The sequence below is a fragment of the Hemibagrus wyckioides genome, linkage group LG22, assembly GCF_019097595.1.
Source record: "Hemibagrus wyckioides isolate EC202008001 linkage group LG22, SWU_Hwy_1.0, whole genome shotgun sequence".
NCBI classification, from domain to species: Eukaryota; Metazoa; Chordata; class Actinopteri; order Siluriformes; family Bagridae; genus Hemibagrus; species Hemibagrus wyckioides.
Window position 1 is genome coordinate 7,574,879 of NC_080731.1, and position 24,789 is coordinate 7,599,667.

A 24,789-nucleotide genomic window follows, 5' to 3' on the forward strand; every position below is an offset into this window, starting at 1 on the left:
ATTACAAACGCTGCCAAGCTGTTGCAAGAAAAATGATTCATCTCTAAAATCTGGTACTTTATACTAACGCAGCTATTAAAAGCATATTTTATGAATTCTAGGCCATGTTTGTGTGACTTGAAGAAAGAGGATCTTTTGAATCAATTGCAGGGATTATCCTTTGTAGTGACGGACATCTGTTTTGTCCACTTTTGCCGTTTTCTGTTACGTACTTTAGAGTAGTGATGTAACTGGACCATTGTGTTTACAGTTAGGGGTGGTGGTGGCTCAAGTGGTTAAGGCTCTGGGTTGCCACTGTTGGGCCCTTGAGCAAGGCCCTTAACCTTCTCTGCTCCAGGGGCGCTGTATCATGGCTGACCCTGCGCTCTGACCCCAACCTCCAAGGCTGGGATATGCAAAGAAAGAATTTCACTGTGCTGTAATGTATACGTGACAAATATTTCTAGTTAAGATGCAGCAATGTGAAGTATAAACATGACACCCCGAGTATTTTTGCTTGATTTTTTTTTTTTTACATGAATCTTTAGCCTTAAGGCTGCAGTGTGAGACTTTGGGATAGAAAAAGTCTAGCATTTTCAATACATAGCACATCACACAAAGATATACTGAAAGATATTCTGAAAGCACTGGAGCAGAACTTGCAGGGTCAGCAATATGTGCATCAGGTCTGGACATATAATCAAATGTTTAAAATGAAATAAATAAAATAGACACGTTCAAAATATTTCTTTGTAAGCAAGAATAATGTTGCCTTATATTTATTGAAATGTACAGTGCTCTGTTTAATATAAATTTTTTTTAATAAAATAGGCATACTGCTGAAGTGGATGTGTAAGTTTTAAGACTACCCACTTGTTGAATTGTTGTTACCCTCCTATCTACCGTATATGAATCTAAAACCACTGCTGACTTCACTAAAAGTAATAATCTGGGGCAGGCACGAGCCAAAAACAACACAATGCAAACGCTGATAGTGAACTAGCATGCTTATATTAGCTTTAAGTTGGTTTGTTGTGTTTGTGGTAGCAGTGAACAGGACGGTTTTCTACACAAAAGTCTGAGAAGAGGAAGGAAAATATGCCTTCCTTTTCACACTGCAAGTTTTAGGTGTTTATTGAGCTTTGCAGTTTTACTAAGACGCAGTTGGCCCAAAAAATGAATAATTTTTGCTGATGAAACCTTTTTTACATTTTAATGCATGTTTATTATCTTTATATTTTCAGTTCTATCCACATTATCCAATTCAGGGAACTCAGGTGGTCATATCAGAACAGAGAGGTTGAGTTTTTATGATGAGTGAGCTATAATAGTTATGACCTTTTATAATCCGTAATGCAGACACAGAAGTACCATTTTCACTTATGTTTACAGTAGCCTGCTGCCAAAACTAATCAACCTGAGTCTCAAAAGTGGTGAAATATTCCTGCTGGTCTTTCTCCAGTGAATGTAATGTGTTGCTAATAGCTCCTGTAATAGAACAGAAGTTCAAGTAATTGTCTTGAGCTTCAGTTAATAGAGGAGGGAGGTTTGTCCCAAATGACTGCTCTTTCTGTTGGCCTTAAACTCAGAGAGTCTATTAAATCTTGGTCAGCAGCTCAGAGTGGAAGTTCATGGACACACTCTTTCCTTTATTTTTTCACAAAAGAATTCTGTTGTGATATTTCTTTACAGGTTGCTTGTATGAAACATTCAAACATTACATCACTAAACAGTGGTTAAGCTTCTCATTGCCTAAAGTTTCCAAGTCTCCAAATCATTGAATTCAGGTGTTCAGGGGTTGGGTTTGGCCCCTTAGTTCCAGTGAAAGGAACTCTTAATGCTTCAGTATATCAAGACAAGCAGAGACTGCGAGCCAGGCCAAAACTGGGAAACCCTCCTTTTGCTGCTTTAACGGCTTTACCTCTTCTGGGAAGGCTTTCCACAAGGTTTAGGAGTGTGTTTATGGGAATTTTTTACCATTCCATTAGAAGTGCATTTGTGAGGTCAGGCACTGATGTTGGACGAGAAGGCCTGGCTCGCAGTCTCCGCTCTAATTCATCCCAAAGGTGTTCTATCAGGTTGAGGTCAGGACTCTGTGCTGTCCAGTCAAGTTCCACCACAATCATCTATGGCTTCCCACAAAGCTGGGAGCATGAAATTGTCCAATATGTCTTGGTATGCTGAAGCATTAAGAGTTCCTTTCCCTGGAACTAAGGGGGCGAGCCCAACCCCTGAAAAACAACACCTGAATTCAGTGATTTTGAGGGGTGTCCCAAGACTTTTGCCAATATAGTGCCTTCCATTCTGCTAGATAGTTCAGACTTTGGTGTGCGCTCACTTTTGCTATAAGATTTACAAACCTACACACTGAGGAAAATGTGAAATTTTTGAAGATTTTTGTCCTGCACTGACCTTCAGTCATGAACACTATACGATTTGGCCAGAATAAAACCACACACTGCTGAGCTTTAAATATTAAACATGTTTATTGGGGAGGCTCTGACTGGACTGTGAGTAAATCAGAGGGTTTAAGATTGGATTTTACACGCCCGACACCCAACAGGACAATTGGGGGAAGACGATAGGTTTTTACGTTTGTCTTGCAAACCAGCTTGATTATCCTCTAACGGAATAAATTGTCAAAGGGTAGATGCTGATTTTTACTGTATATAAATGCAAGTGAAAAATGTTCAGCATTGTACACTCAGGGGATTTTGCATTGTTGTGTCTATGATTTCAGATGACAGATGATTTCAGAGAGAATCGAAGCATAATAGCACTTTAAAGGATGGCTTCAATGATTTATAATGTTTACTGAAGAATGAATCCCCAGATCTGAATACCCGAGTTGTATATCAAGTGTAAATATCTTTTGCTGTCTTTTTAGGGAATATGGTGCAATTGATGATGTAGACATCGATCTACACATTGATGTCAGTTTCCTCGATGTAAGTATTAAGTGCTGATTGGAGGAGTGTTTATATCTACAGTATATACAAAAGTCTGAGAGCAAAATGTAAAAAAAAAAGCTTCAGTTTTGCATTCTTTCCCAATTTAATACAACACGTTTCAGTACAAATTATATTATTGACATATTACTTCCTTAAAGGTGAGGATTTCTTGTTACTTTAATGACAGTGTGATTTGAGCTGGCATGGACTCCTCAAAATCTTATGACCAATTTTAGATCCAAAATATCATTGTCGTCTGAATACTTCTTAATATGGAAGATTAGACATTAGGAAAATCTGATCTTCTGTACAAAGCAGTTAACATAGTCAAAAGCATGCTAATGTTTAAATAAGGACCTCAAAAGTGCATTAAAAGTTCTAACAACCTTTTTTATTAAACCTTTATTTAACCTTTTTTTTTATTTCGATTTTTTAAACCCTGTTTATTTGCAATTTGTGGTCTCAGACTTTTGGACTCCATTGTATATAAAATGATATACTACAAAATTTTTTTACGCAGGAGGAAATTGCCCTTGCCTGGGATGTGATCAGGACTGAACCTGTTATTGTACGTCTTCACTGCTCGCTCACACAGTATCTAAATGGACCAGGTCAGAACGCACACACACACACACACACACACACACACACACACACACACACACACACACACACACACACACACGCACTATTTAACATGTTCATACATGCTTGAACCACTTTTAAAAGTATGTTATCTGTGTTTTGATCAGAAGCGAATCCTACATAAAATAAGTCCCTAAAAATATTTGTACTTACTAAATATCTTCTTCTTGTATTCTAGTTCCCACCGTTGATGTATTTCAAGTGTCCACAAAAGACAGGTTTGGCCTGGGACATCAACTGAAAAAGTATGCCTATATCAAATCTTAGCAAATTCCCAAACTGATTCGTTCCCACTTAATGCTAGTGTTTGAATCTCTTATCAGGATAATGCAGACCTTTGTCACACAGCAGTGGAAGCATCATACTAAAGACAAGCTTAACTGCCCACATAGCAAAAAGCAGACAGATAAGAAGGTGAAGTCTCCTCTGCATATCTTCTCAACTCTCCGCAGGTAAGAGCACAAGCACAAGCCTTTAATTGTTCTTGATTTTTCTGATGTATAAAACCTACTAATCCACTGCTAAAGGACTTCTATGTATTAAAATCAAATAGCTAAACCAAACGTAGTAGCTGTGGTATATTCTTAAGCTCATTTACTTATATATTTTTTCTAAAATCATCGAGTTAGCATTCACATTTTTCAGAATTCTCATAATCCACAGTCTTGTATTTGTATGACGACTACTGTCTCGTATCAAAATATTATGTGTCTTAATTATGTCAAGCTGTTAAAATCTCCCTTTATCTCACATTTTTCTCCCAGTGAGAATGGATTCTATCTGATATAAAAAGAAACATCATTACAGAAAGCAAGTAACATTAGGAGGGATTGTACACACACAGTAATGTTTTTCTTCCCTTGATTTCCTTTTTCTAATTATACTTCTGCTGTTCTGTGTTAATGGAGATCCCCTAGCTATCCCCCACCCGGCTGCACAAAGAACAAAAAGAAACTGAAGCACGAGCAGGATGGTGTGTCCAAATCGCATCGCCTCTTGCGTCGTACGTGTTCCAGCGCAGTGAAGCCTGAGGTGGACGGCTGCGCTGGAAAGCCACGTAAACTCCTGGGCCCTTCACTGTCGGAGCAGACGCCCGGACTCAAACCACCTCAACAGCTCTTGCTGAGACCCGAAGACAGCGTGATCTCACGGCCTCACCGACTCCTGCCACGCTCCGGCTCGGGTGAGCCTCGGTGTGAACGTAGCACAGGTGGCGACAGTAGCAGCCTTCTGAAGCCCCACCGGCTCCTGCACCGCACCGATGAGCTGGACGGTCTCAAGCACCACCAGCGGCTCCTCGGCAGGTCCTGCTCCAGCAGCGCCAAGATCACCAAAGGCGAACTGCTCAAGGAGCCGTCTGGAGAGAGCCGTCGCCTCTCGCTCACCTCAGGGCTCATAGGCATCCTGGCCCCGGCACTCTCTCCTGCACCGCCGGTAAGCTCAGTGAAGAGCCTTCTGAAGCTCCACTCATGATATATTTCTGGTGTTAATCAGTGCTGCATGCATGCATGGTTTAGTTTCTCAACTTTAATGCACATGATTCGAGTTAACTGATTTTCAAGCTCTTTGTGAGCTGAATTATCCAAATTATAGCATGAACATGATAATGCAGTGTAGGGCTATTACAGAGCTGGAATGTCCCAAGTTTAATTTACTGTAATGGAGATCATTTTCACTGAATGCAGGGTTTTGTTTTTTTCTCTCTGCTCTCTGCACCAGAAAATGTTTTCTCTTTTCCCTTTTTAATTTAGAAGAAAATGGTTTTGAATTACAGTAATGTATTGAATGGCATTTCTTTTGACATTTTATTGACTAGCCAAACAATGGAGCCAAATCTATACCAGTCAGAGACCGTGGCTTTCTCGTCCAGGTGAATATTAACCCAACACCCAGATTTCAGCAGATCACAGGTACGTATCATATCTCTCAATAATCGATCTAAACTCTGTTGCAGACGATGGAGTATGCAGAGCAAAGGATCCCAGTCCTGAATGAATTCTGTGTGGTCTGTGATGAACCTCATGTGTTTCAAAATGGACCAATGCTCAGGGTGAGTGTCCAGAACAGGTGACCATGGTAGAAACTGAAGAATTACCAGGAAACAGATGCTAAGCATAATTGGCATTTTACTAATATTGTAAAGCCATGCTTTTCAACTCGTATGTTTTTCTCTTAATATATGTTATTTGAGCATGTGAGACCTGCACTATGTGACCAAATGTGTGGACACCTGACCATCACACCTATATGTGTTCCTTCCCTTAAGCTGTTACCAAGATGTCTAAAATGTCTTTCTGTGCTGTAGCATTACGATTTTCCTTCACTGGAACGTAATGGCCCAAGCCTCTTTAATCATGACAATGTCCCTGTGAACAAAGGTTTACCAAGGTTGACGTGGAAGAAATTGAGTGGACCGAGCCTTGCCCTCAACCCCACTGAACTCTGACTGTGTGCCAGCCTATCGTATTTGACATCAATGCCTGACCCCACTAATGCTCTCGTGGCTAAATGAGCACAAATCCCCCAAGCCAATCTAGTGAAAAGATTTCAGAGAAGAGTAGCAGATGTTATAACAGCAAAGAGGGGATCAACTCTGTGTTAATGCTCATGGTTTTGGACTGGGCAGATAGTCAGATGTCTACATGCTTTTGACCACATGGTGTAAAACAATACATACTTCCATATAACACCCTAAAGTGTTCTTCGTGTAGCCTAGGTTGTCTTTCAGGGTGACCCTTCAAGTTTCTGTGTATACTACACTAGCTGGAGGTATAATTTAAATGGAGAAGACATTTCAGAGATCTCCCTTGTGTGGGATTTGTCCAAATGTCACATCACTGCACAGAATTGCAGTTCGAGTCCTGGTGTCTGATTCTCAAAATCTGTCCTACAATGACATACTGCATGTTCATTCTGTAATCTTTCTGAGAATTGCATGTTTGGTGGGGGTTTGTTTTGGTTTTGTTCATTATTATTTTAAACATATCTACAGAAGGATTTGCTCCAAATTACATTTCTTTCTGTTCTTTACCAGAGTGTATGTGCACTTAAGACTTAAATGACTCTTTTACTACTGTTATGTTTGTTTCTGCAGCCCACAGTGTGTGAGAGAGAGTTGTGTGTCTTTGCCTTCCAAACGCTAGGAGTCATGAATGAGGCTGCTGATGAGATCGCCACAGGTGCCCAGGTATGCATACACAGTCATTATTTCATCAATGCTACATATCTTACATTGCTCTCAGGGTTTTTCTGATCTACTGAATGATTTAAAACGAACCACAGGTTGTTGACTTGCTGGTCTCCATGTGTCGATCTGCGCTGGAATCACCGAGAAAAGTAGTCATTTTTGAGCCATATCCCTCTGTAGTAGATCCCAGTGACCCACAGTCCTTGGCCTTCAACCCGAGGGTATGTTAAACATTCCAATATGTTGGCAGTTATAATGTACTAATGCTCATATTGTTGTGACAGTTATTTCTACTATGCCTTCCTTTAGAAAAAGGACTATGATCGGGTAATGAGAGCTCTTGATAGCCTCACGTCTATCAGAGAAATGACCCAGGTATAGCTGATAATATGGATCAAATGCACAGAGTTGTGTATTTTGCTATATACAATTACAATGAATTTTGTCAAAAAAAATATATTTGTATTAAACAGGCACCATATTTGGAGATAAAGAAGCAAATGGACAGAATTGACCCCCTGGCTCACCCACTATTGCAATGGTAAGAAATGTCTTTCCATGGCCATTCAGTTAACTTTTACTTAGGTTACTTCATTGGTAATGTTAGCATCAGTGTCTTGGGGATGTTTAGTGACAAGGGTTATTTTAGATCCCAGATAGCAAATAAGTGATGATTCATTGCCCTTTCTAAATTTACCACCTTCACCTGGCCCACATGCTGCCATTGATTGATGGAGCTTGTCTCATTTGAATTTGACATCCAGAACAACGAGAAGCTGAAATTCTGCATTTTTTTTGTTCACTGGTCTTTGTTGATCCAGATTCCATGCAGTTGTTTACACATTTATCTACTCGCCTTGGCCAAAACCCGCATAAAATGTACATGCCAATACCCAACCATATGTGGCCTTGCTATCTGTGATATATTATGTATTGATGGCTAAATGTATTAAAATACTAAGATATGTGTTGTTCACAGGGTCATATCTAGTAACAGATCTCACATAGTGAAGCTACCAGTGACCAGAGTAAGTCATTTTAATTTCTCTACTGACTGAACACTTGAAACGTAAGCAGATTGTGTTTGATTTAAGGCTCCGTAGGAGTCCTGGAGGCATAAATACTTGGGTTTCATTTTTTAGAAGTGCTTAAGGTTATGAAATATGCTTGTAATTAATATTTTATTTTGCAACACCAGTGCTTTGCTTTAGTTTAGGGAACTTAGAGTTAGCAATATTGTATTACGGTTATAGCCCTTTATAGTGAAACAACTCAATAGTGGTTGCACTGCATTAAATGTACAATGGATATAAAAGTAAAATTAATAATTATTAAAAATTAAGTGAAATACAAGCAGAAAAGGAAAAAGGAACAATAAGATAACCTGACCTCACACCCCGAAACTAATACTTTGTTGAAGCACCCTATGATTTTCTTACACCTATCAGTCTTTTTGGGTGTGATACTGCTTGACTTGGCAATATTTTCACTCTTTCTCTCAGAAACATTCTAGAGCCATCACATTGTGCCGCCGTCTCTTGTGCACAGTCTACTTCAGGTCACCTAAAAAGATTCAGGTCTCTGGCTATATTATCCGAAATCTTTAATCTTCTTTTAGTTAAGCCATTCCATTTCCTTCAATCATACCTTTTGGAAGTATGGAATAACTATAACTTTCGCAATTGGTCTCGTTAGACCATAACATGTTTTGTCATTTGGTTTGGAGTGATTTAGTTGAGCTTGGATGTTTTTAGAAGGGTCTAGCCTCCCTACTCCATATCCTCCATTTGAAAAATATGAGAGACTTTGTCAACATTCAGAGAGTAATCAGTACTTCTCAGATATTCCTGTGGCTCCTTTAATGTTGCAAAAGGTCTCTTGGCAGCCTTCCTGGTTGCCTTCCTTTTATATATATTTTGGAGGGAGGTCATGTTCTTGGTGATGTCACTGTTTTGCTCCATTTCCTCTATTTGTTGATGAAGGCCTTTATAGTGTTTCATGGTACATTTAATGTTTTTGGAAATGCTTTTATACCCCTCTCCTGATGGAATGAGATGCCATGCATGCTTTGTGAGCATTTTTTGTGGAATATGGCTTCAGACTTCAGGAGTTCATCAGAATAATTTCACTGATGACAGCTGCGATTACTTTTGAACATGACTGTGATTGTTTCATTCTGTGCTCAGACGGATATAGTTAGCTTGTTTTTCACTTCATTTTTAATTTCACATTGAGGGTGGATGAAGTTCTCACATGATTTATTCTTTTATTTCAAAAACCTGCCATTTCAGACCTTTTATATCCATTGTAACTTGTGTCAGGGTCATGACTAGTACTGCCTGGATCCTATGTGAGAAAACAGATTAAAGCGTAGTGTCTCTTGTGAATGTTCATTCTCTCTTGACAGCAACTGAAGTTTATGCACACCCCACACCAGTTCCTCTTACTCAGCAGCCCACCGGCCAAAGAATCCAACTTCAGAGCTGCCAAAGGCCATTTTGGGAGTACCTTTGCTTTCCAGTAGGTTCCAGTTCGTTCATTTCTATTCAAATATCTCACATATTTTGCTTATTAAAAGTCCACCGATGCTAAACATTTTATAGGTAATTTTACTAGAAGTGAAAAATTCAGTTCTAACATTTACATATACTGTATTTGCCGTCATAAAGATTTCAAATATAGATATGCATTATGTAAAGAATAAAAACACAGACAGGTATAGGAAAATAATCGCTGATGTAGTAAGTTCACGATTTTCCTATAACAGATTGTCCAAAAGTGTTATTTCTCTTATTCTACAGGAAATTAGCAGCAATTTCAAATGTTTACTATTAAAAAACATCATATCATATGCTTTTTTCACTTTATAATTCCATTTAGTTCCTTTTATTACAAGTCCTTGAGCCTGAATATGCTCCCAGGGCAGAAAATCTACTGAACGATGCCCTGAGACTGGCTTATTATCATACAAGTTTCATATAGTAACAGCGAATTTATAGACAAAAATTTAGTGCATTAAACGTTATTAAACTTGCTTAGTATTTGGAACCGTAAGTACTTAATTGATTGCTAATTCAGATTGTAACGATCTGTTCCAGTGGGTCCCACATAGAGAACTGGCACTCCATTTTGAGGAATGGTTTGGTTGTGGCCTCTAAGACGAAACTCCAGGTATAAAACACCAAAGCACTGGCTCAAGTGCAAATCAAGCTCTTCTAGATCTCTGTGATTAATGTGTGTTTAAAGGCAGGCTGTGTAGATACACGTCTTTATGTCGGCCCATTTTTGTTTTGACTGCAGCTCCATGGCGCCATCTATGGGAGTGGAATTTATCTCAGCCCACTGTCCAGCATATCCTTCGGTTACTCAGGTCTGTCTGTGCTGATCAAAAAAATTTTCTTTAAGTGTTATGTGCAATTTTAGGATGTCCTTTACCTTTACACATTTTCATGAAAGAAATTTGCTTCTCAAAGGGATAAACAAAAAGCAGCAGAAAATCGCGTCTAAAGACGAAACTGCTACAAACAAGACCAATATTCATCTGCAGGTATGAACAGATGCCAGGTTTTTTAAAATGCTTTCACAGATTTTACTGTAAACTCATTGAGACATGCAAAACATACGTCTATTCATTGCAGTCACAGAAAAAAGGTCAGCAGCCACAGTTTCTGCAGAGTCGCAATCTGAAATGCATAGCCTTATGTGAAGGTACAGTATATAAGTGCACATCATAATGACAGCTCATAACAATTGCCCTCCTTAAACATCCTTTAATATTTGCCTCGGATAAATGACTGTCTTTAAATGATTTCTTTTCATAATTGATTTAACATTCAATTTTCAGTTATTACTTCACCGGACCTTCACAAGCATGGCGACATCTGGGTAGTCCCAAACACTGATCATGTCTGCACACGATTTTTCTTTGTGTAAGTTTATTTTCTACAAAAACAAACCACTTATAATCTCAGTCATACTCAAGCACTATAATTTTATCAAATGAATTAGCAGGGTTCTAATAAATTCAGAAGAGCCACACACTGGCTGGCTTTTCATTATTTAACTGCATTAATCAGAACCTTCATTGCTTAATCTATATCATGGAAAACCATGTAGGAATCTTTATTTATCCTGAAGTCAAAATTAAAATAATAATATCTCAGGACTTGCTATGGATTTGAAAACACCTACTGCTCTATTAGAGTGCTCCTGTTGTGCTCTGGGACACCATTACAAGGATCTAAATGAGGAATTTGTGTCAGAAATGCAGTGTAATTTACTCTGCTGTATTATATTTAACAGACAAGCCTAAACTAAATGTCAAATATCTCATTACATTTCTTCAAATACTCAGGCATAGTTCTGTACAGATTTGGGGGTCATGGCTGAAGGCTTCATAGTTTCACTGAAGGATAGTTTTTTGTTTAATCCAACAAATAGTTTCTGTTAAAATGCAGTACATTTTTCAGGATAGCCTTTCCCAATGGCTGTGAAAATCAGTTCATCCATTTTCTATACCCACTTTGATCCTAATTAGGGTTATGGGGATCTGCTGGAGCCTATCCCAGCACACATTGGTCCATCTCAGGGCCACACATAGACAGACAACCACACACACAGGCAATTTAGAATTACCAATCAACCTAATGTAGATGTTTTTGGACTGTGGTAGGAAAGCAGAGTACCCACAGACAGGGAGAACATGCAAATTCCACACAGATAGGCCCCTGCCTGTTCGAACCCAGGACCGTCTTGCTGTGAGGAAACAGTGCTAACCTCTAAGCCACCATGCTGCCCGAAAATCAATTCATATTCTGTAATATTTAACATTATAGAGGCTCTTCATGCTGTGTTTGATGCAGTCACCTGTAGATTATGAAAGTTCTTGAACTTTCCTCCTTGTATAATTGTTGCTTAGGTTGTGACTGGACAATGATTAACTTTCTGCGTAGTTAGCTAGTAATCTATTAAACATTTACTTCTCTCACTTTATAGCACAGGCACGGAATGTCATATCTGTATTTTGAGTGGAATAATAACACAAATCCAGCATTTCATTGCTTTTACTAACAGTCTTATTATTTGGTATGTCACTGTATGAACTGCATTCGACAATTTCCCACTATAATGAAATTAGATTTCTGAAAGAAAACCAATTGAAAGAAATGAATTATTAACTGATGCAACTTTATGAGCTAAAGAATGACGTTTTTACTTTTCACAGTTGCACAAACAAGTTGATTCACAGCTATATGCAGTAGTCCCCTTGCCTTCTTCTTCTTCTTCTTCTTCTTCTTCTTCTTCTTCTTCTTTTCTTTCTCTTGAATTAGATGAAAACAAAAATAACCCAAAAAAAAACCAGCGCTATAGAAAAAGGTCAAAATCCTCTATCCTGACAACATTCCCACAGCAGGAAACTATTGCAAAGTGCAGACACCAGAGACATAAATTTAATACAAACATCTCCTTACATATACAAATATAATCAACATAAGAATGAAACAATGCAGTCTTAATCTTATTAATGTACTTTAGATGTTCTAGTTACTGAAATCTGTTGTTTTGTTCATCCTTGTTCTTCTTCATCTAGCTATGAAGATGGACAGGTGGGGGACACAAGCATCAACACGCAGGACCCCAGCATCCATCGAGAGATCTTACGAGTCATCGGCAACCAAACAGCCACAGGATGAACGACTCCAAAAGCAATACTGCTGCCTAAAACTGCCCTCCTGACTCAGAGCTGGATATTTGAGCATAGGAGGTTTTATCATAGGTATTTTACTCACACAGAACACAAGACAAGAGAGAAAATATCTACAAAATCACAGACAGTTACCCATTTACACAGTACTTACACTGGCTAAACCACACTCTGAACATTTTTTTGCCAGGTCTATTAATACAATATTCATTTTTAAAGGTTGTGGTACGTCTCACGGTCCAGCTGACCGTGTTTTTGTTACGAGTTAAGAAAGAAATGATCGTTCTTTCCGTAACATTTTGAGACTTCTGTCGGATGTTATTTGGCCTTTTCTGCATTGTTTACTAAGAATTGGACTACAACTTTGTGCTTACCGAAGGTGTTGATATGCACTTTATTTTTTCTTAATGTACGGTCTTAGTTCCAACTTTATTCTATTAAAAAATGCCTTTAAAGACAGTGAATGGCGTATTGATTTTGGTGAAAGGTGAGCAGAGCAGAGATGGTAAGAGCTGTGTTTACAAATCCCATGTTCCTGAGCTACATGAGTTATTACATGCTACCTGGCAGTAGCTGTTGGTTTACAGTTTCCAAAAAAGAAGTCACGGTTTCTCCCCTCTGATTTCCTGTATTTTTTTTCCCCCAACCCGATGACTGTGACATTAGGTTGCCATTTTGGTATGATCGTCATGAAAAGATTAAGTATTTAATATATATTCGAATGACACTGATGGGAAAACAAAATGCATGTGGCTTTCCTTACATTTTCAGTCAGTTTGTGTTCTTAGGTATGTTAATAGCATTTTTATACAAGACAAACTGGCACCCAGTTACAAAATGTATTTAAATATTTCAGTATATATCTTTTTGTAATGGTGACTTAAGATGGAATAAAAGCTTGCAGCAGTATTTATGCTTTATGGTCCAATCTAAATGAGAGCGTCCTCCACCACTACTCTGCTATTTCTCTGAGGGCATTGAGTTCTATCAGAAGACCCCTTCGAAATAATAAAATGATCATTTTTTACTAACTCTTGATAAAAGTATACATTAACCCAATTAAAGTGCCACAAAGGCAATCGTTTTATATTTCTATATATAATAAATGTATGGATATAGAAAACGATTGACTTTTGTGAGCTTCGGATCTGGAGTGAGCTTTGTTCAGATGTAAAATGAAAATAATATCGGACCGTGTCCCAGTCTCAAAGTTAAATGCTCAAGCTTTAAATGCTCAACCCTTGGACAGCAATGATTCTCACACAAATAAAACTCAAAACATGGCTTTGACAACGGTTTCTAAATGAAGTGTGCTCAGTGTTTTGTTTGTATGGTTTTGTATATTTCACTGAACTATCATGCCACTTAGCATTTGGTGCCTTACAGTGAAGGATTATTGGGGAAATATATAACAAAAACTGTACATACTGTAAATACTGCCAGAACAACATGGAGTCCAACTATTTTCTGTATTCAGTTTTTACTTTTTTTCTTTCGTTCGGGAAAAGATCGAGCTTTGGGTCTTTTTACAAGTTCTGGAAACAGTAGCTTATGTACCTGTTTATGTTCAATAAAGTTGAATTTACCTATAAATCCTATATATTTGTCACATCCTTTTTTCCCCCCCTTCTACATAAATGCATGTTCCAGTGATTTAAAAGCTTAGCTAAATTTTTAACAATTTACTTTTACCACCAAAATAAAAGCCTCTTAATTTCCCCCAATCATTATTTAACTCTCCTGAGGAGTAAAATATTTTAATTAAAAATATAAGAGAGTTCAGAGGTCAAATCTACCATGATTTTATATATGTTGTGCTCCATTTTATTGCATTCTGCTTGCCATTTAACCTTATATGGCCTGTTCCCATGAGCTTGGTACTAAATAAACTAACCTGCTGCTGGTTATCTGTTGTTCAGTCGGTGTATTTAAACCAATTAGTTTAACTTTCCTTTTTCTATTTCATGATAGCTGCTTGTTTGTGCTTAAAGCTCAGTCCTGGATTTTTGTGTTTTTTGCACATTTTTTTTATGCAGGTTTACTTGCAGCAGGTATCTATTCTCAGCTATATATATAACTTTCCAAGTTATAAAAATAAGATATTCTTTGCTAATGGCTTGTTTATCAGCTTCAGTGTCATTGAGGGAAAAATACAACCAACCAGGACATTGGTATTTTATGTACATGTAGCTCAATATCAACATTAGAAACAGCCTAAACCCTCAGATTATATAGCTTCACGACTGCACAAGATCACTTTCAGTGTAAACAACACCGCACTCTATAATGAATGATCTGTAAAGAGAGTTATGAGAGTGGTTTGTTCATGGGATACTGACCCAAGGTTTATTTAAAACATAAACATTACATTAGTGACCAAATATTCCTATAATAAAGGAAATAAAATCAACGTATCTCCTGTATAGTGAAACTGAGTACATTTTCAAGTTCTGTACATGTTTGACCAGGATTAAACGGTCACTTAATTTTATTGACATGAAAAGACCCTTCCATTGTGTCAAATGATTTAATATGCATTGTGAGGAACTGAGTAGCAAATAAAGGGAAAAGGAGAGATATTGTGTGTGTGGAGTTGGTCCCCTAATATTGTGTTAGTCCCCTGAATATTGTGTTAGTCCCCCTAATATTGTGTTGGTCCCCCTAATATTGTGTTAGTCCCCCTAATATTGTGTTAGTCCCCCTAATATTGTGTTAGTCCCCCTAATATTGTGTTGGTCCCCCTAATATTGTGTTGGTCCCCCTAATATTGTGTTAGTCCCCCTAATATTGTGTTGGTCCCCCTAATATTGTGTTGGTCCCCCTAATATTGTGTTAGTCCCCCTAATATTGTGTTAGTCCCCCTAATATTGTGTTAGTCCCCCTAATATTGTGTTGGTCCCCCTAATATTGTGTTGGTCCCCCTAATATTGTGTTAGTCCCCCTAATATTGTGTTAGTCCCCTGAATATTGTGTTAGTCCCCCTAATATTGTGTTAGTCCCCCTAATATTGTGTTAGTCCCCCTAATATTGTGTTAGTCCCCTGAATATTGTGTTAGTCCCCCTAATATTGTGTTAGTCCCCCTAATATTGTGTTGGTCCCCCTAATATTGTGTTAGTCCCCCTAATATTGTGTTGGTCCCCCTAATATTGTGTTAGTCCCCCTAATATTGTGTTGGTCCCCCTAATATTGTGTTAGTCCCCCTAATATTGTGTTGGTCCCCCTAATATTGTGTTAGTCCCCCTAATATTGTGTTAGTCCCCTGAATATTGTGTTAGTCCCCCTAATATTGTGTTAGTCCCCCTAATATTGTGTTAGTCCCCCTAATATTGTGTTGGTCCCTCTTTTGCTGCCAAAACAGCCCTGATCCATCATGCACTGTGTATTCTGACACCTTTCTATCAGAACCAGCATTAACTTCTTCAACAATCTGAGCAACATGTTCACTTGCTGCCTAATATATCCCACCCACTAACAGGTGCCATGATGAGGAAATAATCAGTCTTATTCACTTCAGCTGTCAGTGCTCATAATGTTATGCCTGATTACATTAAGCTAATGTTTACATGGATGCTGAATCTCAACCACTATTATATCAATAAATTCCTTTCACTTTCAGCTCCTCTTGGACCCGTTTCAGATAGTCAGGATCTGGGTAACCGTAACTAGACAAAGACAAAGTTAAATTAAAATGATATTCATGCACAGATATAATACTGTAGTCTATCTGATTAAATATCTGTAGAGCTTCTGTGTGAACTTACGCAGTAGGCCCTCCAATGCAGGATGTCTTGTGATGAATGTCATTCCAGGTGACAACGTTACTCCTGCCAGTAGTTGATGAGCGTCCAACTGTGAAGGTTAACCTTTGTTCAAATGCTTTTGTAAGAAGCTTAAGAACTTTCTTTCCCTCTGTGTTGTTTGGTAAGTAGGCCAGGCGTACAGCACCATCGTAGGGCTTGCCTGGATTTGGGTGTTCATCCTACATATGTACATATAAAGAGATATTAGTCACACTTAGTGCCCTATTAAAGAGGTAGACATTCTGTAGAATCCTAAATGTGTAGCTTAGATATATATTACGTTACAGGAGGACTCAAAAGCCTACGTGAAAGCTTTTTCAACTTCAGAAAAATTAAATGAAATAATGAAATAAAGTTTTATTTTGCTAGCTTTTACATTTGAAGTTATCACCCTGAAATCGAGCATTTTCTGCAAATAGCACATCCCAAGGTATTTCATTCCCCTTACACCAGTGTTAATTCCTTTCTTAATGGAAAAAGGTATGTTTGCAAGTTCCCTATACACTTACCTCATAGCAACCTCTCTCGAAGTTAATGAAAGAAATACAGCGTCTCATTTTGAGAAACCACAAATACAGTCTCCTTTCAAATATTGAGACTCCTTCCACAAAGGTTAAACAAATATTTCCTCACAGAAAACTTCACGATATAAGTGATTACACATTATTTATTTATTAGAGCGTCCAGAGAAGTCGCTGTGAATTAGTTGTAAACTACAGAAACAATAAGATAGAACAAAAGCATTTGACATAAACCTTGCAGCCAGCATTACTCTCAGAGCTGCTGTTAGAGAAAATTTATTTCTGACTAATTACAATGAAATATTATACAGTATTCTTATATTATATATAAAATGAATCAATACAAACATTCTTTGCATTACTCACCCCCTGTATCCCACTTGGAATGATGTAGTGAATGAGGATTGTTCCATAGTTTTCATAACCGGGTAGAGGGAACTTTTCATATGTGACTTTCATTTTGCCTCCTTTAGGCTGGGTTCCCTCTAGTGCACCGTATATAACTCCACATGTAGGACAGATGGGTTTAATTTCAAAAGCCCTCTTTAAGCACTCTATACAGAAAGAGTGCTTACATTTCTCCAGAGTCTTCATTTGTGATTGAACCATTTGTTCCAAACAAATGGAACACGTTTCCTCTTTGTCAGGGGTTTTACTCTGTAACGCCTGGCTGGAGTCTGTAGCCCCAATGTCCATGGTGTAGTTGATTTTCCTTGGAGAAGACCTTTTAGGAGGGCTTTTCAAGAACTGCTCGAACCTTTCAAGACTACTGAACCTCCCTGTGAGCGTTATTTCATCTGTTTTACTTTGTCCAGTGTTGAGTAAGAGCTCTGGAAACTCTGCGAGCAACGGCTGAAGTTGATACGCGTCTAAACAATAAGATCTAGTCTGCAGCACCGTAGCGATCTTCTGATAGAAAGATACAAAGCGCTCTCTCACCAAATGAGCGAGGACTGTTCCATGTCCCGGGTCCTGTGGATGAAATGTCACCTGCTTCTTATCAGTTTTCATGCTTACCTCAGGTCGTCTTATTTTATCGAGCTCTGCAGAGCATTTTTCTTTAATGTAACTCATAACGACATTGTCGACCTCTACCGGTTCCACTGGTGCACTGGAAGCTGACTTCATGCTGGCTGAGGTGTACTGGTATACACTGCTCCTTTCTTTAGGTGCTCCATACTGGTCTGTTTTTCTCTCCTTGCATGTTCCTTGCAATTCCAAATACGTCTTTTCAATATCGTTAAAGGTTCCCTCGACCTTTAAAAGTGATCCTCTTTCCTCTATTTTTAGGCCAGTCTTTTTAAGAACTGCGTTCGGCTCCACAAATCTTTCCGGGTTGACGAGAAGTGTCATGTTAGAAAATATCTGCAATAAAATGGGAATGCAGTTTCAGGAAGATAGTTAGGCAAACATGAACTCGGGTAATTTATTAACTCACCTGAGTTAATCTAGAAACTGCAATGGACTACTGCTTGAATCTCAAGCTTTAGTATGTTGCTTTTGTTTTATTTATAATCTAATTAATTCAACTTCAAATGCTGGACATACAAATGAACAGTTTGGAATGGAATCAAAGGAAAATAATGTTGGTACACTATATTGCCAAAAGTTTTGGGACACCCCTCCAAATCATCGAATTCAGGGGTTGGCTCGGCCCCTTAGCTCCAATGAAAGGAATTCTGAATGCTTCAGCATACCAAGACATTTTAGACAATTTCATGCTCCCAGCTTGGTTTTGTAGACTTTTTGTTCGGAAAAAAAAATAGAAAGATGTTTTGTTTGTCTTATCTCATAACACTGTGGATGAGCAAACTAAAGCTGAAGATAGTAAGTTACTTCCATTAGTAACTGGAAAAATATCAAATGACCCAAAATGGTGTAAAACAACAACAAAAGCCCGGTGTGATGGAGTGGTACAGCAGATAACCTCACAGATAACCTGATGCTTGAATCCTGAGCTTGACTTGCTGTCTATGTGACATTTTGCATGTGTGTATGGGTTTTCTCTGGGTTCTCTGGTTTCCTCCAACCTCCCAAAAACATGCCAGAAGGTGGACGGTGACTCTATATTGCTCGTTGTCTGAATGAGTGTGTGAATAATGCCCTATAATGAGCTGGGTGTATTTCTGCTACACACCCAGCATTCCTATGACAGACTCCTGACCCAGCTCAACTCTGGCCAGAGCTTCTGAAGATAAACAAAGTAGTCATCTTTATTTCTTCTGCTCTCAACCTGTGTTTCTTGTCTGGCTCAGCAAACACAATGCTGTTTACATTCACCAGGCACATGATAAACAGATAAACACACACACACACACTACATATGATAATCATGAGCAAACATGATTCTAAAGCTTAATGAGCTAAAATCTTGGCTATGGAAAGGAATTAGGACTTACTTCCGGTAAATGTGGTTCCGCCATCACGCAGCAAAACACACACACACAGCAGTGTAAAGCCTGAACTACTGAACAACTTCTAAAATGCAAAACCTGATGGTTGAGTTTGTCTGGAGAAAAACCCGCTGTAAAACCCGCTAAAGTAAAATCATAGCATCGCGCCACTGGAGCTGAGCCTTTCACTTTCGCTTTGCGCAAAAAAATGCGAGGAAAATGACCGTAATGTACGGAATATGAGTACCATTTAAAAATAAGAGGACGATTTTGCCACGTGGCGTTTAGTTTTTCAGGCTGTTGGGAGGCATGTTTACTATTCTGAAGGATGGAAGTTTTAAAGTGGATAACTGTATAATTGCATCTTGGGGTTCCGCACTACATTTTTAAGACTTATTTTTTTTCCATGCGCTTTTTCCTGTTGCCAAGCAACGGTAGCGTCGTCTGTGTTGTACTTAAGCTAAGGGATACGGTATCAGTAACACAAGAAGTCTTCCGTTCTGTTGTTCAAGCGACGAGTGAACTGGTACAGTGTCATGTACTTGATCTGCGACGACATCATGTTTTCACATAGTTTCACATATGACCGTTTTTCAAGGCCCACCTCTCTCTCTCTCTCTCTCTCTCTTTCTCTCTCTCACTGTTATCCTGTCTGTCTGTCTGTCTGTCTCTCTCTCTCTGTTATACTGTCTGTCTCTCTCTCTCTCACTGTTATCCTGTCTGTCTGTCTGTCTGTCTGTCTCTCTCTCACTGTTATCCTGTCTGTCTCTCTCTCTCTCTCTCTCTCTCACTGTTATCCTGTCTGTCTGTCTGTCTGTCTCTCACTGTTATCCTGTCTGTCTGTCTGTCTGCCTGTCCATCTCTCTCTCTCTCTGCCTCTTTGTCAGAGGTTTTCACTTTTCCATGGATCACAAAGTTTTAAAATCTGCTACTTCATCCAAACTCATCCATGCATTCATGTACTGCATATCCTACACAGGGTCACAGGGGAACCTGGAGTCAGGGTACACAGATCACAAGGCAGGGGACACCCTGGGCACAATCACACACACACACACACAGAGATGCTTAACAGTCTACAACACATGTCTTTAGACTGGGGGATGAAACTGGTGTACCAGGGGGAAACACCTGAAGCACACAGGACAGAGGTGGAAATCAAAAGCTCAGGAATGTCATGGACACTTTGACAGCTGGTTATCTCTTTACTGAATGAATTGATTAGACTTCTGGTAATTTAGCAACAGCACACAGTTATACAATAAACTTTTGCATAGTTTAATGATTTAGCAATATTTGAACAATATCATCAATACAGTCTGGTAAAACAATAGGATACACACACACTCATATGGGTGCAGACATCAACATAAACTATTTTTAGTAAGGTTTTGGGTCCCTGCTAGCCTCCAGACTTGGTTCAATGCACCTTGGTGTACATTAGTTTCTCTAACTGTACTGAATAAAAAAAAACTCCATCATGCTAAAGAAATTTCCACAACTGGTACAAATGGACTTTAACCATGGCAACAAAAAGCTGGAACCCTTCACACATGTCTCTCACAATGAATTTTATTGGCTGATATTTGTATTATACCAAATTCTCACAGTAACTTAAGTACAGACAAAATAATAATTACGGGAAAGAGATGTAGATCATAAACAAACTGCATTCATGTCATAACCATGGTAACACTGCTTTACCTATTGGGGATGGGAGAGCTGTTTATTTCTGGCTCTGTTATTCTCATTTTGTACACTGGGTGGAATTTTTCCGCATCAAAACCCCAGGCAAAAAAAAGTCTGTTGATGTCAACATTATTTCCATATTTTATAAGACAGTGCACCAATAGAGCATTGGTGTTTCCCAAGAACATTTTCTCTCTCAATCTACACTAAGCTTCACAGTTTCCTTAATCTGTTTTTCTCAAATTATATTTATTTACTTTTTTGTTTATTCCTTGGTCATTGGATGAAGAATTGTATCCAACCAGTATGCATACTTTATATTATAATTTAAAAAAAGAATATACACCGATCAGGCATAACATTATGAGCACTGAGAGGTGAGGTGAATAACACTGATGATCTCCTCATCATGGCACCTGTTAGTGGGTGTGATATATTAGGCAGCAAGTGAACATTTTACCTCAAAGTTGATGTGTTAGAAGCAGGAAAAATGGGAAAGTGTAAGGATTTGAGCGAGTTTGACAAGGGCCAAATTGTGATGGCTAGACCACTGGATCAGAGCATCTCCAAAACTGCAGCTCTTGTGGGGTGTTCCCGGTCTGCAGTGGTCAGTATCTAAAGTGGTCCAAGGAAGGAACAGTGCTGAACCGGTGACAGGGTCATGGGCAGCCAAGGCTCATCAGACTGTCCAACAGACGAGCTACTGTTGCTCAAACTGCTGAAGAAGTTAATGCTGGCCCTGATAGAAAGGTGTCAGAATACACAGTGCATGGTCAGCAAAATGTGAACCAGCACAATATTAGGCAGTTATGTTATGAATATTGTTAGATAGCTAACTGACATGAACCAAAACACTGACTTTAATTGCATAACCCTAATGTGCATGCAGTTTAATTGCGCGCGCAGTGTAGACACGGGTACAAAGCTCATAATGTGAATGGGGTTAAAATGATCCCCCCACTAGAGGGCAGTAGAGCTCTTTAACACAGCATGCTCTTGCTTTATTTTTTCACTTGCACCGCTAGATGACAGAATAATCCCAGCCTACAGTATATGCCGTGCATAAACCATACTGGACTAATAATTAGCTTATGTTAGCGCGAGACTTCCATTTTAACAACACGCGCATCAAGCAAATCCACGCTTAATCGATTTTTACAGCACCTACTCCACAATGTTTTAGTCGTGCGACTCAGGAGAAAGACAGCTCGTATATGAGTCCCCATAGGCTATAAAAGCCACACTGCACCGAAACCGGGCCGCCGGTGCGTTGCGTTACGTTTACTTCACTGTAAGAGAGATACCTCGCGCTCTCTCTGTTTATTTATTTATTTTTTATTATTATTTTTTTTTTTGTTACTTGCATTTGTTTCTCATGCCACGGAGGTGATTTGAAGAGAGAACGGTTGGTGCCGTGTTATAACTGGACCGACTCTGTACCGGTGAATCGGCTCAGCTGGACACCGGGCGAGCTGCGCGCGCTCACTGACATCAATGAAGGAATGATGAGATCCGCGCGCGAGACTCAAGAGCTTCCGGCGCTGCGCTTTAACCCGCGCGGCCACAGCGCAACGGGAACGCGCGCAGGCTTCAGCTCCTTATTACAGGTGTTTCCATTATTTTCAATATTTACTCTTACAACCTTTTATTTGATTGTTTGTTTGTTTTAATGCTTGTTTATTAATCTAAACAATATTTATTTACCCTATATTACATTTACACGTTTTTTTTTAACCTAAGCTATAGTGTACAGATTTACTCTTTCTTTAATCGTGATTTGTTATATTTACATTTTACAGACAAGAATAATAACCTGTTAATTTTTTTACGTTTATTTTTAACTGAGACATTTCTCAAAATGTTCAGTCTTTTTTTATACCATAAAATGATAATATTTCTATTTGGGGAAAAAAAAAGATTTTATAATAATTATTTCATTTTGGAGAAATAATTATTTCCTTAATGAATACAGCTATTTCATACAAATGTCAAGTAAAGGACATTTACGATTCTTTATTATTATTATTATTATTAATAATAATAATAATAATAATAATAATAATAATAATAATAATAAATATAAATTAACTGTACGTGTAATTAATAATAACATACACAAACATGATAATATACGACAATTATTATTATTATTATTATTATTATTATTATTATTATTATTATTATTATTATTATTATTATTATTTTGTTGTTGTTTAGGCTTGCTGAATCCCCAAAATATTGATTTCGCTATAGTGAAATACGTTTCGTGTGTGTGTGTGTGTGTGTGTGTGTGTCGCAGCGAAATCGGCTTTGAATGGCAGAGAAAGTCTTACTCAATCGGCTCGGGTGAGATTTAGACATCTGTCAAATGCAGCCAATCTCATGTACATTAGTAATATTGAAGAGAGAGAGAGAGAGAGAGAGAGAGAAAAGCGGCCGCGGGTTTAACCCAAACTAACTTAATCTTAATCTGATCCTCAAACTGCATCTCCTAAAGCCTGCACACACCCTGGAGGAGCTTTGACCACATAAACGTCATCCTTTCCTCTGCTGTCATTGTCATGTCAAATAAATAAATCTATTTATTTATAAAAACTATTTCTAAAAAAATCGTTAATCTCGTATTATCATCTTTGTGCTGTTTTAGTTAAATTTACGTTTTAATCACAAAAACAGTGCTTCATTTAAAAACAAGTAAAGGGTCTTGATTTTATTGTAAATAGTGTAGATTCTTTAAAATATCGGTTTAAATAAAATAGACCATAATCCATAATCAGGATTACATATTAGCCTAGAAAGGAACCGGAGATAATCTGGTCTAAATATGGATCAAGTGTGTGTGTGTGTGTGTGGGTGTGTGTGGGTGGGTGTGTTGGGGAAAAGGTATCGTTATGCAGTGATTTGCCAAAGTTTTTAATCTAAATATACACAGAGATATTTTTTGGGCTGATATAATGGAATGTTGCACATATATGCTTTTTTATTAAAGTCTCATTTTTCCCACCAAACTTTTCTTTGTCATGAATTCTGATGCGAAGGGCTTTAGTCGAGCACTTTAATGTGGTCTCTGCTTATTCGTGGATTAGACTAATGCAGGCTGGTTCAATATTTACAGTACAACTATATTACTGATATACACTCTTAGAAAAATGGTTCCTCAATGGTTTGTTGTATAAATAGGAATCTTGGCTTCCTAAAAGGCTTGTAGTGGAAACACCGCTGTTGGGTTCTGCATAGGACCTTTAGAGGGAGATCTGAGGAACCAAGTGTAGATAAAATGCTTGTTTATTAAACTCGTATTTAGTCTCTCTTCTTATCTTGACACAAATCCGTCCACAAAAAAATTGTACACAGTCGATGCTGCTGCAGATATTTGCTTTTGGGTGATTAGGCTGTAAGATATATACTGTTTCCTTTTTTGTTTGATGGATCATCATCATTGTTGTCTCCTCTACCACATTTGTCACGCTGCTTCTCTTATGTTTGTCATGTTAAACAGTGGAAGGATTTTCCTAATGTATCATATACATGCCTTCCTTTCCTGATCACTGTAAACAAACACACTTCAAGCTGATGACGAGCCTAAACGTTCTGTGAATTCTGAAAAGCTGCTTTATGTAATATTACATGCAAAGCACAAGATAAGTAACAATGTTGCTTGAGCAATAACTAGAAAGAGGATTTTGTACTTCTTACTTCACAAGAGGATTAGCTATGCCCGATTTCTGCTAAATACCACTATACGAATGTTAACTCGAGCTTAAATGCATGTTTCTCTTTAAGAGGAGAAAAATGTACCATGGAGGAATCTCATCATTTTGCTTGTCAGGCTTTAACTTCCCCGTCACACTATGTATTGCCAGGTTTCTATTGAATAAAGTCTGTATAATTTTGTCCTCAAACCGGAATGGTGAATTTC

At 38.3% G+C, this 24,789-nt stretch overlaps 2 protein-coding genes and 1 long non-coding RNA gene across 3 annotated transcripts in view; 2 read left to right on the plus strand and 1 right to left on the minus strand.

Annotated features, from left to right (window-relative positions):
• The window catches only part of parp8 (poly (ADP-ribose) polymerase family, member 8), a 41,520-nt gene extending 27,461 nt beyond the window's left edge, over positions 1-14,059 (plus strand). The window contains exons 8-26 of the mRNA XM_058374631.1: positions 2,867-2,927; positions 3,451-3,541; positions 3,754-3,820; positions 3,899-4,027; positions 4,484-5,009; positions 5,392-5,445; positions 5,530-5,625; positions 6,670-6,762; positions 6,858-6,983; positions 7,072-7,137; positions 7,236-7,303; positions 7,742-7,790; positions 9,170-9,282; positions 9,861-9,933; positions 10,063-10,132; positions 10,236-10,309; positions 10,401-10,470; positions 10,607-10,691; positions 12,353-14,059. Coding sequence (XP_058230614.1) covers positions 2,867-2,927; positions 3,451-3,541; positions 3,754-3,820; positions 3,899-4,027; positions 4,484-5,009; positions 5,392-5,445; positions 5,530-5,625; positions 6,670-6,762; positions 6,858-6,983; positions 7,072-7,137; positions 7,236-7,303; positions 7,742-7,790; positions 9,170-9,282; positions 9,861-9,933; positions 10,063-10,132; positions 10,236-10,309; positions 10,401-10,470; positions 10,607-10,691; positions 12,353-12,455 — 2,014 coding nt within the window. The 3' untranslated portion in view covers positions 12,456-14,059. The remainder of the gene's footprint in view (positions 1-2,866; positions 2,928-3,450; positions 3,542-3,753; positions 3,821-3,898; positions 4,028-4,483; positions 5,010-5,391; positions 5,446-5,529; positions 5,626-6,669; positions 6,763-6,857; positions 6,984-7,071; positions 7,138-7,235; positions 7,304-7,741; positions 7,791-9,169; positions 9,283-9,860; positions 9,934-10,062; positions 10,133-10,235; positions 10,310-10,400; positions 10,471-10,606; positions 10,692-12,352) is intronic.
• Positions 14,060-14,765: 706 nt separating this feature from the next.
• Positions 14,766-19,392, minus strand: si:dkey-3h3.3 (uncharacterized protein LOC100144568 homolog). Its single transcript, XM_058374632.1, has 4 exons — positions 19,188-19,392; positions 17,155-18,153; positions 16,229-16,446; positions 14,766-16,129 (listed from the first exon to the last, which is right to left on the minus strand). The coding sequence occupies exons 1-4, from the start codon at positions 19,209-19,211 to the stop codon at positions 16,060-16,062; spliced, it is 1,311 nt and encodes a 436-aa protein (XP_058230615.1). The 5' UTR covers positions 19,212-19,392; the 3' UTR covers positions 14,766-16,059.
• Positions 19,393-22,002: 2,610 nt separating this feature from the next.
• Positions 22,003-24,789, plus strand: part of LOC131343183 (uncharacterized) — a 45,828-nt gene continuing 43,041 nt past the window's right edge. Inside the window, exon 1 of the long non-coding RNA XR_009203109.1 lies at positions 22,003-22,477. This is a non-coding gene — a long non-coding RNA (uncharacterized LOC131343183). The remainder of the gene's footprint in view (positions 22,478-24,789) is intronic.

What these genes read in the sequence shown, in the direction of transcription:
- si:dkey-3h3.3 (XM_058374632.1), bottom strand. Translation starts at nt 19,211, where the DNA reads ATGGCGGAACCACATTTACCGGAA. An exon ending in CGGAACCACATTTACCGGAA is followed by an intron (nt 18,154 to 19,187) that starts GTAAGTCCTAAT and finishes ATTTTATTGCAG; the next exon opens with ATATTTTCTAACATGACACT. An exon ending in TGCATTGGAGGGCCTACTGC is followed by an intron (nt 16,130 to 16,228) that starts GTAAGTTCACAC and finishes GTCTTTGTCTAG; the next exon opens with TTACGGTTACCCAGATCCTG.